The sequence below is a fragment of the Callionymus lyra genome, chromosome 2, assembly GCF_982586985.1.
Source record: "Callionymus lyra chromosome 2, fCalLyr1.hap1.1, whole genome shotgun sequence".
NCBI lineage: Eukaryota > Metazoa > Chordata > Actinopteri > Syngnathiformes > Callionymidae > Callionymus > Callionymus lyra.
In genome coordinates, this window is record NC_141819.1 from 35,699,363 (window position 1) to 35,715,620 (window position 16,258).

At 39.7% G+C, this 16,258-nt stretch overlaps 1 protein-coding gene across 1 annotated transcript in view; it reads left to right on the forward strand.

Moving 5' to 3' along the window:
• Positions 1-16,258, forward strand: part of nek7 (NIMA-related kinase 7) — a 67,686-nt gene that overhangs the window by 10,621 nt on the left and 40,807 nt on the right. The window contains exons 2-3 of the mRNA XM_087784872.1: positions 7,640-7,724; positions 15,639-15,779. Of these exons, the coding sequence (XP_087640998.1) occupies positions 7,665-7,724; positions 15,639-15,779 (201 nt within the window). The 5' untranslated portion in view covers positions 7,640-7,664. The remainder of the gene's footprint in view (positions 1-7,639; positions 7,725-15,638; positions 15,780-16,258) is intronic.

The following is a 16,258-nucleotide window of genomic DNA, read 5'->3' on the forward strand; positions in this document are numbered from 1 at the left end:
GAATAGAATATCATTTTTCATCTTTCAGACGAAACCAGTCAATCCTATACTGAAAGGAACAAAACCTTTGCTGTAGACATAAATGATCTATGGGAGCATGAGACTAGGTCAACCACAAAGCCAAACACCAGCCTACATTTGGTGTAGTAGGATGTGATTGCCCTTGAAAAAAGACTTGCTTTCCTCGGGTTGTGCATCTTTTCCAAAGTCCACGTCAGTAGACTCTTTCATGATTAGTTTTTTCAAAAGTCTGTTGTGAATTTCTTGTTCTCACACAACCATGTTTGACCGTCGATCGAAAAGCCAGTCGCTATATTTAGATATCAGATTAAATTGGCTTGAACATGGTAGTCAGCAAGCCCCACCACAAAAGCCACAGCGGCCTGAACCCAAACCAGACTTGACTTTCCTGGTGCCGAATTCCCCTGGACCCACTCTAACTTTATACCCAATCCATATCACTATGCTGGTGTACTGCTGTGCGTGGCATGATAATTATTGTGCCGGGCACCACCTCCCAGATGACCTCAAGGTTATTCAGCATTTCCATTACAGGAGATACTTTCCTCCACCTCATGTTTGCTCCCTGTTTACCTTGGAGAAGGTCCAACATGAGCCAGTAGCCTTCATGTTAGCACTCAAGTGTGTAACAATACTTTCCTGGGAACTGCTCCTCTCATGTTACAAATGGTTTGGACATCTTGCTCTTGTCATTTCCTCTTAACCAAGGTTTGACGGTGACTCAGTGTAGCTGCTCCATATTCCAGAGAAAGCAAATAAGACTTGTTCTTCGAGGAGGTGTAATCAACTGCTTGGATTTTGGTCATTGCATCCTTTTTACTTTTAGAGAACTTCTCTCTGAAAAAGTCCTTACAGCTATGCCATTGGTGATGTTAGAATTTGAATATTCCAGATTCAGATGAATCACTATTGCAATATTATCCAGTTGTTGAATGTTGAACAGTCACATGGAAGTTAAATATTTTATATTTTAGTAATTCAATTATAAGCTGCATTTCGGGAAGACTAGCGTGCCTAAGAAACAATAGCAGTTAGAAGTAGGGGTGTAAGGAAAAAAATCAGTACACTTAAATATCAAGGTATTTTTTCATCACGATAAATGAATAATAAAAAAAGAGCATAATTTGGAAAAAAGTTAAAGCAATAACAAATTAAAATGTCATATGGTCCGTAAATTCTGCAACACTAGAGTAAAGTACTTGACAATACCACAACTATGTCCTTGTTCCCTACGGTATCACAATATATTGTATCCTTGTCCGTGTATCGTCATGCTAATATTATTGCCAATACATACAATAGTTAGAAGCCACACCAGTAAATGACAAAATGTAATGAGTAAAGGCGAAACTCTGTCAGACATACAGTAATTATCAACATTTCCTGACATTTCCATTCAACCAACACCTCGTGGTCCTCGAATTCTATTTTTACTCTCCCCAGTCCCACTGTATTTCTCCTGGTTATCTAAAGACCAAATGAGCTTCAGTTTCTGGCTCAGTCTAGAGGTTCACGGTCTTATTTCTTCCCCATTAATCTTTCTCTTAAATAAGGTGTTACTTGAGAGCGCGACTACCAAGTGTCTCCCTTCATTGTTTTGCCGAGGATCGCCTCAGGTAAAAATGAACAGTCTTTGCAAATGAACAAGAATTATGTCTTAATTTAACTATACCTTCAAATTGTTAGCATTCCCCCCCTCCACCCTACAGCTTGGTAGACGAACAGCCCTACTGCCCTTTGGTACCAAATGTCACATTGGATATCCTGGTGCCAGAGGTGATGAAGCTAATTTGCTGGTCAGTCAGTGACATGGCTTATAAACAAAACCCTTATTAGTCCTCCAGCACTGTAAGCTCCTCTCTGGTGAAATGCTTTGTTTTGGATTGTGAAACACAATGAGCTGTTTCCAACAAACAAATGGAGTCCAAATCCGTGTAATAATAATTGTATTACGTACGCGATTTAAATGTGGTCACGTTGGTGTCCACACCTTTAGTTGGGCTTTAATTGCTTTCTTGAATATCTCGGTAGTCAACCATGTTTGTTTTTGTTTTTGATTGTGGTAAAGCACATGTTAAAACATATATTTGCCTAAGGATATAGGATCCATAAAAGCACTCAGAAAGTGCAGCCCTCTGCCAAGGTAGCTTAGTTCCCTATATCATCCTGGGTTGAAGCAAATGTCGTGTCCTTCCCTGATTAAATAATTACATTAATTTATTTTTTGTAAAGGAAAGTTTGAAATACAACCACTAGACCACCAGTGTTACCAAGTTATTGACCTGTATCACTGTGAAACCATACTAGTCAATGACATTTGTGTATCTTGACCTTTATCTGAAATACAATCCTCTAAACTCTTTTCACTTTTAAGTAAGCTACTTCCTAAAAATCCATTCACAACTACTCACTCTGCCTTCAACAGCCTGTTGGAGTGCATGCATTACGACAAACTGCTTTTTAATAATAAAAATTTCCTCCAGATTTTAAATAACAGATTCTCAATCGATTAGAAAACTGGGACATTGACGATGGATACCATGGTCAATGTCTCCTTGGCAGAGGTATTTGCTTACTAAATATGACGAGGTTGCTAGAATTCAGTGTCTGTTAATTTAACGATGGTTTTGCAAAACGCAATCTATAGGCAATTTTTCTTCTTAACATATCCTTTAACTCTTTAAGAAACCTTGTGAGAAATTGGGGATAAAGGGACACAGTGTCACATAATTCACCTCATAAAAACAAAGCACACAAGTGTTAAGTTGCACAGAGATTGTGCGTTTTAAGAAGGATGAATGTGTTGTGAGGGGATTGCAGGCATTGCCCAAAACCTCCCTTCAACATGGTTTCTGAGGGAAGACACAGCTGTTTAAAATACGTCTCTTGCTTTTGCATTTCTTTTCCCACTGATTTTCGCTTTCTCACAAAGCCATTTGTCTATAGACTTTTTTTTTTTTCCCGCCACTGATTGACGGAATGAATTAGTCTCACCAAAAAAAAAAAGATGTTGATGAGTTAAAAAAAAATGAAGTAAATAAACAGAGGGCATTGTGGCTGCCGGTCTTTTTTGAAACTGGTACCATGCCTGCCTGTCAGTCGTCTTTTATCATTGAAATTGGAGTTTATCTTTTACATGCTTGAGTGGAATGTTTTTGTTTTTCAAGTGATTATTAGCATTCTCCTTGGCTGCCATCGCCGGCTCCTGAAATGAGCACATCAAACGGCGCCCTGCACTAAGGCAGGCTGGCTCTTGCCTTTCGCTGTAAGGCACCTGCTGGAGTGACGGGCTGCCAACAATGGGCCTCTCCACAAGAGAGTCGTCGGAGCTGCTGTGGAGTGGGCAGGACAATAGAGCGTAGATGTGGACCGGTCCCTTTTAGCCACGTGCCAGCCCGGGGCCGAAAACACAGGGGAGCGGAGGAGGCCGGGGACCCAAGAAAAAGGGAGGAGGTTTAAAGGACAAGAGCATGTGAAAAGGAGGCGGGGGTGAAGAGTGACACCTGCATGTGCTTGAGGTCTCTCACAATGGTGCTTGAGGTTTACTCTGTAAACAAAATCATGCAGGTGGATGATGATATAAAAGAAGTTTTTTTTACAGAAGAACTGTATCACAGAATTATTTTATCAGTACCACAGCTGCTGTCTTTATTTTGGGCTTAAAACCACCATTATAAGGTTGTTTTAGGGCCAGTGTCTGGATTGTCAACTGTTTTGACCTTTCGGAACAAATTATACTCTTAAACTGTAATCCCATCATAGTTTATGCTTTAGGACGCCCCAGCGCAATGATTCCTAACCACTTTTTCCGCGGCACACAAGTGTGCTGAGAGAAATATTTGGGTGTGCCGTGGAAAGTTGTCATATTTACCCTGAGAGCCACAGCACAGACTGTATCTGATATCTTTTTGTCTGCCACGGATGCAGGCGTCAACGGGAATTTGATTGGAAGACCGCTTGCTTATGTAAATTATTATATTATGTTATTATATATATAAAAAAAAACTTCTGATTTTTGTTTTGGTCATTCATTTTTGTGATATATTCACGGTAAATGCAAGTTATACAAATCAGAAAAAGACATTTGGCACATGCATATTGTGTTCCTCATAATTCAACACATTTTTCAATATTTTTATTGTTTGTGATATTTTTATTTTGTTGTGTTTTTTTGTTAGCTTGAAATAAGTGTTGTGAATGAAGAAGGTTGGCAAACACTGGATCTCCACGAGGACACTGTCTTTATCTCATTGTTTTGAAGCACACATTTCTTTTGATGCTATAATTTGGGAGTTTAGCTTTGGTCTGAGTTTTACTACTATAATAGTTTTTTTTCTGGCACTTTTACAGACAATGAAGTTTCAGTCAACTAATTTCATATTCCGTCGAGTCTTAGCACGACACACTCAAAGGCCTCAAAGAGTGACTTACATGCTGAAGTGTAATTGCTCTTTTCTCACTCGGCGTCTCTTGGCTCGTGGTCCGATGCGGGTATGCGTCTCACATTTGGGTTAATGATTTTGAATAGTGATTAAAATGAATAGGAGAGTACGCTGCTTCTGTAGTATCCGGAACTCTCCATCATTAGCGGCTCGCTCCCTCTTTTTTTTTCTTTCAGGATCATCAGTGCTAGTCGAGCAGGGGTTTCACACGAGGCCCGGGGTGGCCTTTCATGAGCGCAGACTCAAAGCTTTCTCTACTTCTTGTAATCATGGACATCACTCTTGCAGCTCTTTCAGTGTCGTCTTCTGGCTCCTCAAAGGTGCCTTTGATTCCTTCACATCCTCCACCCGGGCCGGATAGTGTCACATTATATTTTTTCCTTTCTGCCTTTTAGAAGCCACACTGCAACCCCTCATCCTGTCCCGTCTCTTCGTCAAACTCATCAGTGTGGGCTCACACTCATTGTTCTCTGATCCAGATCTGATACGTAGCCTTCTTCTTTGGGCTGCTTATTTCTAGGACCCCACTTTCCATTCACCCCCCCTTCTCTTTCTGCCTCCCCTGCCACTTTTCCTTGATCCACCTTTTTATAGTCAGCTTTTCTCTACTTTGTTTTTCCTCTTCTCCTGTTTGAAATGAATAATGCAGAGGGAAGGAAGTGGGGATTAAAAAGCAGCTAACACCAACTTCTGTGGTGTTGAGCTCTGCACATCCTCTCTCTCAGGTTGGCAAACAGATCAGTGCTAACAATCTCTTAATTCACTGTCGTGGAATTAGAAATGCAAGACTTGTTTCCATCTACATTTTAGGGTTTTCCTGCGACAGCCTGTCTTCCTGTCCAGGGTGTCCCCTCCTCTCACCCTGGAAACTGGGATGGGCTCCTGCCGCCCCGTAATCCCCATAAGGCATAGGAATGAACAAATGAGTTTTAGGCTTTTCAACAATGGGAATCTTCTAAATCTTCACCTGTGCAATAGTCATGTAGAACAATTTTCATCAAGACCATCTTTTCATTGGCTTCAGCTCTACATATGATGCTTCCATTGCAAGATTATCCAACTGTATCATGCTGAGGATGGAAATTGTTAAGAACACAAAAGCTTTATTTCGATATTCTCACTACATTTCTTCATATATTTCTTCTGACAAAATTGTGAAATAATTTTTTGTTAAATGCAAAGTTGAATCCAGACAACTGCAGTCAAGAAACTTAATTTGATTCTAACCTAATATTTTACTGGATCTTTTCATTTTGGTTAAACGTTCCTATAATTAGAGGCTAGCTTATATATAGCTTATATATAAATTGCTTTTGAAGATGCAATTTTGTCATCGAGTTAATAAGTAAGTAAGCTTTATTTGTTCCACGCCTAAGGGGATTCTGTGACCCCATAGCGATATTCAATAATATAATCCTTATGTTTTAATGTCTTAATGTGAGACATTTGTTTCTTTATAGTTTAGTATTTATTCTGACATAAATTGATGTTCTTGATTGTTCTGACTTTTTTATAACCTATCATAACATTTATCGTAAGTAGAGCATCACCCTCTCAACTTATAGTATAATAATGATGTATGGATTGTTATAGAAAAGTGGGTGTTTGAGGTGGCAGACGGTGTATATTTATCGCACTGTTTATTCAGCATCAATCTGAGACTATAATTCTGTATGCATGTGCGATTCCTTGATGGAGCATTTCGTCTTCCAACTCCTGGTATTGATTGAAAAATAAAATGTAATACTCATATTTAAAGACTTGATCTACTCTTGACCATGGCTGGTATCAGTATAATTTGTGTGTACCCAAGTGTGTTTCCTTTTTCAACTCCCAAATTAAATTCAAATTGGCATGTAAATTATTCAGGTTTTGATTTCTTTACTTGTCCTGCATAGTTATATTTAATCTGTTTAACAGTTTCCTATTCTAGCGTTGGAACTTAATGAACTAGTTTGAAATCCGCTCAAAGTAAACTTCTAATGAAACGTAACCTCTTATAATCTACACCAGGAGAAACGCTGTTATGCAAATGATTGGTTTTAAGATCTTCAAAGCTCGCAGTGAGGCCTCTGAACCCCGATAAATAAAAACTAAAATCGGCCACGGAATTGTCAACACAAGCATGTGTACACATGAAATGTTCTGCGAACACACACTCATCTGGGATGCAAATGTATAATTAGCATTATTAACCTTTACTGAATGGGACTTGAGACGGTCGTAACGATGGCTTTTTGACATTTTTACTTTATCAGGGGAATTTTAATTGGCAGAAGGAAGAGGTTCGAGTCGAGCGAGTGAAAGCGATGTTTAAAATTCATAGATTGGTAAAATCGGGTTGTGTATCCAAAGTTATGGAGGAAAATGTGTGTTTTGACTGTTAAATTTCTTACTTATGCTTTCATAAATGTACCTTCTCTGTACATGGTGCAAACATATGTGCAGACCTACAGCTTGCATAAGGTGGATGTTGTGTACACCTCCCTTGGTGTGAATAATTATGTAGCGAGATGATCCAAGGACATCAGTTGTTGTGATTTGCATTAATTAGATGCACACATTGGGATTCAAAAGCTTATGATATGCAAGATTTTATTGTATTTTTGCATGATATTATCAGGGTTTTTAATTGTTATATTAAGGTAGGTGATATTTCTTTTACATAGAACTGTCTGTTTAAATTGGGGGATGAGCCAAACAACCGGCGATGGAGTATCTTATGCAATTAGCGTCCTTCTAGGCTGTGCGCCAGAACATGCAATTATAAAGCACCACAGCATGATCCCATATCCAACACAATCACCTCTGCGTGACCCATTTCCTCAGAAAACAGAAAAATAAAATGGGTCTACTATGAAGCCGGGTTAGCTCCGAATTCCCAGGACAGATTGCTTGGAGGAATGCCAAGGAAATACAGAGCTATTCTGAAGTCTTTGTCCAGATTAACATGGTTGCTAACTGCAGTGAAGCCATCTTGCAACTTGAGAGGGACAAAGGGTGTGAATCCACACGCTCGGCATGAGATCCAGTTCGGCTGAAACGGAACACTTGCTCTCATTACCTGTTTGGCAGTGACGGTTCAGTCAGGTGTAAAATTCTGTGCAACAGATAATGTTGTAGTTGGTGGTTTTTCCAAGTTGATAAATACATTTTTCACTTGGATCTGTTTGCAGACGCAAAGAGAACCCAAGCTCCACCATGGACATGGACATGCAGCCACAAGGACAGCAAGCAGCGGTGCCTGTGTTTCGACCACAGGTAATCCACACAAAGACTGTTTCAAATGTGAACTTGAAAAATTCAAAATACCTTCCATATATAATCAATGAAAGTAACATTTTTAGTGTGTCTTTCCACAGTCCACATTATAAGTTAAAATGTCGTCATTAAGAGCTAATATGTACGCAACATTATTTAAAAAATGCACTTCAAAAGTAAATAAAATCTGGGACATTTTTTTTCCCAGAAAAGGGCTATGTAGTATAAAAGAATAGAACATGCAATATTATGGGTAAAACGTAACATTATTAAAGGACAAACAAATACAATGACGTAAAGAAATATAGGATTAGTGAGATATTTAGAGGAAAACTGTTAATGACTTAAATGAGAAGAAAAAAGTTTTATGGTCCAAGTAAAAGGGTCTGTTTACCCAACAATCATAGTACATTTGCAACATCTCCACGATAAATGTTCTGTTTCAACTAATAAAAAATATGAATCATGACCTTTTTAGACTAGATTAAATGTTTCATAAAAACAAATCCATGTGAGATTGCTTTGAGAATTTGTACAATTCGTACCTTAACTGGAAATTACCGGTTATTTAACATCTCCACCTGCTTGGACCCAAAATAACGGCACAAAAATCGGGGAAAGTAATCTTTGCATAATACATAGGATACGATAACATTGTGAAAATAGAATTGTCAAGGGGCTTTTTAAACCACTCTTCTTGGAAGTCTGGACGATGTCCATCTCCACTGCCTGCTGTGGTTTTAATGGTATTTAAATGACTATCTTGTATATTGTGTATCATATGTAATCTCACTCATGTTTTGAGGCGGTTTGTTCAATCACCTCCTGGTTTGTGTGTCGAAGAGCAAACTGGGCTGAATACTGAGTCCGTCTCATTGATCAGCGCTGTGGAGGCTGCCAGAGCTGGGCCTCCCTGCATGATTCTTGGTTCGATACATCTCAGGTTTACTCTGCAGATCTGGTCACTGTTGGATTTTATTACCGCCCTCCAACATTAGGCCAATTGATTTCTTTCCAGAAGGATGTTTTTTGCCTCCATAACTATTGAATAGACTTTAAACACATGCCCCTGAGTACACGTGGATTTTTTTTTTTCCTTTTTAATCGACTAAAAATAGGACCGTTGTTGTTTTCTCCACCATGCAAGGGCACTGCAACATTAACACAAGAATTGCCAAGGGGGTTAATTTATTCTTAGATTAGTAATTGGGAAATTGAGGATAATTGGGCTGCACACAGCAGAATCCCGCATAAAAGCTTTAATGATTAATTTGACTTTAAACAACTCCACGTATCCACACAAACACAGAATTATCCGCCGCTCTCCAAACACTTCGCTCTTGTTCCGTCCTAATGATTGTTTCACTGTTTTTCAATCTATTTCTAGCAGTTTTCATCAGTTAATTCCAGACCTACGCTGCGTGCCAATGTTTGCCTTCCCGGGTTGCATCATGTATTTTCTCTCTCATTGAGCACATCTTAACCGATTTAGTGGGAGAGCGAAGACAGTCAGTCAAGAGTATGTAGATCGCTGTCTAACCTGCATCCAGATGGGCGTCTTTCAACAAGTCCCCGTGTCTGTTTCTCACTTTCCCAGGCTCCCAGTCTGTTGGCAGCACAGGGGAAAGAAATCTGAATTGTATATGTGACGAGGATATTCTGTGTTGCTCGCGATATCGCTTGTCGTGGTCCCGGAGGTATGATGCATATGTATTAGGTAAACGAGAGGAGCCGGTGAGATGTGCATTTTTAACGATGCATTTGCTCCTTGAGCGTGTAGGCGGGTCGGTTGCACAGGCGTCCATCAGATCTCGATCGTCAATGCCTGAGTTTGACAGACAAGGCGAGACAAGGTAGTGCAGTTGTGGAGCAGATTGAGAGGAGACGAAGGAGAAGCACCTTTGGGCTGAATCCTGGCGTTTGGCTGCCAGGCTGGCTCTCTGGCTGACTGGCTCAGGATGAATATTGCATGGTGCCGTGCTCAGGGGGGCTGGTGACTGGTGAGCGTGGGAGTCTGCTCCCCCTGCCTGCCAGTCGCTGTCTCTTCCTGTTGCTCTGCCTGCCTCTCTCTAGGAGACTACATGCTCTCTAATCTGACAAATTTTATACAGTTTTCCAATGCATTGCTCTACTTCCTCCAGTTTTTTGAAATTATGCTAAAAGTATGCCTGAACATGGTGCAGGCGCAGGGAGGTGATGGGGTTGGCCAGGCTTTGGTTCATTTTCCTGACTGCGGCGGGGTGTCAACGATCCTGTGGGTGTGTTGAAATTCTGTTAAAGTAACCGCGCAAGAAGATGGTAATCATAAGAATGACTGTGTTTATGTGACTGCTGAGAAAAATAAAAGGATCGCCGTAGTATGACTAATAAACTTTCAAATAAATAAAGGCAATATTTACTCTGTCTGAGCCTACATTACCCCGGACAGGCACCAAAAGTGCTATTTTTGGGAAACAAAACAGTAGTTGCAGACATGAATGAGCTGTAATTCACAACAATGCTTTATAACCGGTGCACAAGCACCAACCACTCCTTTTTGCGACGGCGACGTGGCACTTCACGACATTTTCTGTTTGTCAGTTTAATCCAGCTTCAAAATGAAACGGGTTTTAAACTTGCTAGCAGCATGGTAGCGTGGCAAAACTAGGAGAAGGGATCAAAAAGTGATTTGGTTGCAGGTAAACGAGTTCAAAGGCAGTTATAGAGCTGTCAGAAACGTGGATGACACGGGAATAAGGAACATGGTTTCTTCTGGGTGGTTCTGAAGAGTATTACAACAATAGAACTAATGGAAGAGGAGATGAATGAAATCGTATCTCCTTCTGACTTGATGGGTTGAGCTTAAAACAAGGAAAGTGTGCCATTCACTTTCTAACACATGTGGTGGGGCTTGTCCTATCAGCTGGTCCTTCTCAAAAGTCGCTTCTATCTCAATGAAGTTGTAAATGGACCTACATTGCACTTTGACTTTAGTATTGTATTGGAAGAAAGACAACTTATGGCCTGAGTCACTGCAATATGAGTCGTTTTGCAAGTCTCTGCTGTGAAAGTAAGTAAATGAAGACAGTTTTATATATGTTTTAATATGATTAATTATGGTAGAGAAGTCATATATGTGTAACTTACTATACTCTCAAATATTTTTTTATTAGAAAGATAACCCTATGAAATTTCAGAAGAAGAACAACAATAGATATGTTGTACTATTTTGAGGAAGAGATGATTAGCAAAGGGTTATTAAATAAGTAAGTAATTTGGTTTAATACGCAATTTTAAACAATTCAAGTACTTCAGCGTACTTTGAGATCATATACCTCCATTTAAAATGAAAGGAACACCAGATATTTGAGTTAAGTTCATCATTAGACCCACAAATGTCAATTTACTTGTGTCAGGCAATGGTATGCTGTGTTTTATAAAGTTTTGTAAAGGTCCAGGCCAAAATGGAAAGCTAGTTTTTAGTGTCTGAATTCAAGATTCATCGGTAGCAATTCATGTTAGTTAAATTTTGGCCCGCTTCATTCAGAAGTCAGATTGTCTCTGCCTCCGTCTTTACCTCTCGCTCCGTCACTCGGTGGGAGATGCCACCTCTCTGCTGCTGTTGGCCTTTCAGTGGCAGCCGCTGGCAGCGCTGGGCTGTCACATCACACCCTCTTCCCTCTGCTGCTTGTCACCCCCCTGTCTTCCTCCCTCTGTCTTCCACGTTTCCTCTTCCTCTCGCCACGCGTCTTGTCAGTTGTGTTGGGCGATCGCACCATAGTTGGGGCAGCGGGTATCACACTTTTTTTCCTTTTTTTTTTTTTTAGACGATCTTTCTGTCTGCACCTCCTTGCACTCGTGCTCCTCATCTCGCACTTTTTCCCGCCCCCTCCGATCCGGCCGCCTATGGCAGCTGAGTGTCACCGATCTATCTGCTGTGAGCGAGTGCTGAAACATGAGGAGGAGAATTATGCTGATGGAGGATGTACTGTATGATTTTAGGTAACATTTTGACAATAATCTTATTTCTTTTTGATCAGTTAGAAAGAGACTGTTGTCTTATGCTGTCTCTTTGCCATCAGAATATTGGATATAAATAGTGGAATTTGGAATTGAAGTTTAATTCAAGGGGTTGAATTTGGTTGTATTGAATAATTGATTTCAGTCATTTGTATATGTAAATGTACATTCTTTCTTTTTTTATGATTTAATTAAAACATTTAATTTATTTAACTCAGAGTTTAATATTCTTATTCCAGCAATTACATTCGGTAATTACAATCTAAATTCAACATTTTCTAAGTCTTAAATTCTATTAAAAATGTCATACCACCAGTAAATATTAAATTTAAAATTAAGTAGTAAGTAAGTAAGTAAAGGTTATTTGTAAAACGCCTTTCTAGACCAGGGTCACAAAGCCCTTTAACAAAAACAATACACAGTTGAAATATATACTTTAAAAGATCAAGACACATAAGACAAACACAGGATTCCCAGAAAATCAGGGTACAAATGTCCACCTACACAAATGGGAATGTCTTAAGATGCTTTCTAAATGAGTCGGTAGATTCCATCAAACACAAACGCAGGAATTATAAATTCCAAATCATGTTATGACAACATTTTCCTAAGTTAAGAGATTTTTCTCGGTTGAAGGAAACAGTTTCTGTTTAGTTTTCTGCAGTGTTGCACTAGAGTCATGTCTTTGTCAAATACAACACCCAGGTTTCTCAGGCTCAGTTTGACAGACTGACCTAAGTCACCCAAGTACTGACTCAACCCTGGAACTTTATCATCAGGAGCAATAACCAGAATTTAAATTTTAAAAGGTTACGAATAAAAAAATTGTGATTTTATTTTGATTTTGGAAATAGAATAGGAAAAAAAACATTTAATTTTCAAAACATTATATTTTTTAAATTCATTGATTTAACCTGAAAGGCCGAAAACAAATGTATTCGGGATTATCCCTTGTGTTGTCACTGGGTTAAGGTGAACAACCTTCAGCACTGCATATGTATTTGTTGAAGCCAGGGAGGACAAGGGATACAACACACACATTTGTTTTCAGGCTTTTCGGTCACCTTTGACCCTCAAATAACACAATAACAGGCTTTTCGGTCACCTTTGACCCTCAAATAACACAAGGGTTAAAAAAACAAAAACAATTTCAATCTTTCAATTTTAAAATAAGTGAAGTAAATAAATGAAAGCAAATTCAATCTTTCAATATAGAATACCGTGTTATGATTAAATACTTTATAGACAACATTTCCAATAAAAAAGTTTTTAAAAAGTTTCAACATGGGACATTTTTCATTAAACCATTCAATATTCCGATGGCGCTTGTATATCTGTATCTGTTTGTCTATGGACACAAACTGCAGTTTAGATGAAAGATGTGTCAGATTTGCAAGTTGAGGTCCAAATTGCGGGACCTTTAGTCGACCCACATTTAACCCCTCGAAGATTTCCCCGCGTGAATCCTCGTTTTCGACTTGATGTCGTCGTCGTGAACCCAAACCTCTGCGTCACTCTGTGACTTCACCGTATGTCCGTGTGTGAGTGCGTGCACGTCCGGGGCTCCGTCTTCAGGCGGGCGCTCCTGATTGTGTGACACCCATGTGCGGCAGATGAGACGGCCCGTCACTCAGCCGTGGCCTGGCTGCCCTTTGAAGGCCAGGCCAGGGGGCGAAGAGGTGCCGCAAATGGCCTGTGAAGTTTACATACACTGCCCACTGCTAAACAGATTAGCTCTAATGAAGTGTCTAATGCCGGGGCCGCCGGCTGACATAATCTTGCCTGGCAGCCCGGCCCCTTGGCTGCCAAAAAAGACGCCCTCCCTCCAGCCCTCTCTTCCGCCCTCACACGGCCTCTGCTGCCACCCAGGGCGACTCCACACGGGGAGGTGCCCACTGTTAATCATGCCGGACAGTGTGCGATCTGACATGCAAATGTAGGTCATTGCATATGTAAATGTGTGATTACGGGGCCGGCATGCCAGGACACATTAGTAAGACTGTGCTCTCAGCAGGCGGTTGTCACAGCGCTTTAGAGGCTCATGCTAACATTTGTCAAGCTACCACACAGCGAATGAAAGCAATGCCCTCTTGTCCTCCCTCACTAGTTTTTTTTTTTTTTTTTTCCACCCTCTTTTCACTCACTCCCCCTACCAGGCACCCGAGGGGGGACCAGAAATTAAAAATATGTTTTAAAACCTTTTCCGCAAACCCCCTCGTCGGCTCGCACATATGTCTGCCCGACTGGCAAAATGTCACAGTGCCTTTGATGATGCTCACCTTTCCCAAAATGTTCTTTTTCTTTTTAATATTTAACATACTTGACCTATAATTAAGTTTTACTAAAAACTTTCATATGCTTATTTCTTTCGATACTCTGTTATATCACAATGTTTTTCCACGATACTGTATTTATACTTTTTTTTCATTTGGCTTTCAAAAACATTTTATTTTTATCATAGTTATTTTATAGCTATATTTCAATAATAATAACTTTAATATTATTAAATAAATAAATAATATAAAATAATATAATTGACATGTAAATATTCACTGAATTGTTTGCGCGCTTGTTGAAATTAAAATACACACTTCTACATGACAGTCATTGCGAGCTAAAGGAACAATTCATCCTCACAAAATGCTGGCGTTGACTGAGGACGAGGGGATACAGTCGACTCCAGCAGCTTTAAAGGATGATGTTAAGCTAATTTTTCGGCTTAAAAAGAATCAGTTACAACTTTGTCAAGGTCAATGTGATCTGTAATTCCTGCAATACCAGAGTCGAGTACTCCGACAATACTACAAGTATATCCTTGTTTCTACGGTGTTGCAATATATCGTATCGTTTACTCCTGTATCGTGATTTGATCAAATCGCCAGATTCTCGCGGATACACACACCTAATTCTCGATGTAAATTTGCAGAAGTTGGATTTAAAACACTCATCATTAATCCTAATTGACTTGACCTTCACTGTAAATGTATCCCAAATTAAAAAAAACATTTCCTCGACTGATGTAATCTCAGTAGCCTCCAGTCTTTGCTAACTCCGTCAAGCTGCTTAAAGCAAGTGGAGCAATGAAGGGTGATGACACACCGCCTCCTTGTGTGTTTTTAGTGCTCAGGAGATACATCTTTGACCTTCTCCCCCGCCCGTCTCCCCCCTCACTCACTCGTACGTCACTTGGCCCAGAGCTGCTCCCACGGCCTCATTGGCAAAGGCGCTGGTGATGTGTGGCATCCTGATTCCTGTCACCTTTTGTTTCTGCTCGCAGACGCCTTCTTTGACTTTACAAAAAGCTGGAAAGGTCACCTGCGCTGCTTGTTTCACACTTTGTGCCCAAGAGGCTCATTCGGGTTCATATGCAAGTGTGTTTTTTAAATTGTGAGAACTGATCCCTTTTTTTTTGCAATTAGTGGAACATGAAACTTGTGGCCCAGTGGCAGATGTCAACAAAATGAACTTCTTTTCATCCAAATAATTGTGACTTGTGTCATGTAGTTGACACTATACACACTTGCAACTGTGAGAAAAAAAGGATACACTACAAATGCTCATGCGGACTCCTCTGATGCATCAGAATCTTCTATGCTGACTTCAGTTCATGTGTAAATACCTGATTTTTGGTTGAGAAACACATTGATAATTAATAATCAATTTAAAAATTATTATTATTATACATTTGTTCTACTGTTTATATTACAATAACAAACAAATGAATAAATAAAACTTCCAGCTGCTGGATGTCATTCTGTCCTCCTAAAGGAGATCCTGGCGATGACTAAGGATGAGAGGATACAGAGGATTAGAGGATACGGTTGACTCCAGCAACCTTCAAAGCTGATATTTAGACATTTATTGGTTTCAAAACAAAGCATTATCGACTTCACACTCTTTTATTTTGTCTTTCAGAAACCTTTGCAACCAGACATGGGCCACAACGCACTCGCTAATTTCCAGATTGAAAAGAAGATCGGTCGTGGTCAGTTCAGTGAGGTGTACCGGGCAAGGTATCTGCTGGACAACACATCAGTGGCTCTGAAAACAGTCCAGGTAAGACGAGATTCTCCTGCAACAACAAGGTCACACGATATGTTGAAGGGATCCATGATGTAATAGTTAAAAGAGCATTTGCTCTGTGACCTACTGTTCATTGACATGTCAAGTCAATTTACTTGTACAATTGAACAAGTGGTAAATGTATGGAAGTATATCAGTGCCATCAGAATAATGAAGGGTTGAACTTAATATTTAAAATATTGAAAGGTTCTATTTGTTATATTTTAATTTAAATTATCCAATATTTTTAAATTCATTTCATTTTAAATTCAATATTTAAAAAATTGAACTCTAATAGTGCCACCAAACCAAACGAGTACCGAGCTACTTGATCATACTTTCAGCCAATCATGCAGAAACGATCAGGTGACATCATCACTGCCGCATCACTTTAGATGACAAAGTTTCAACTTTGTTTTAACGTCTGGAATCTAAACATCTTACACTAAATCTCACGATCAATCAGTAGATTC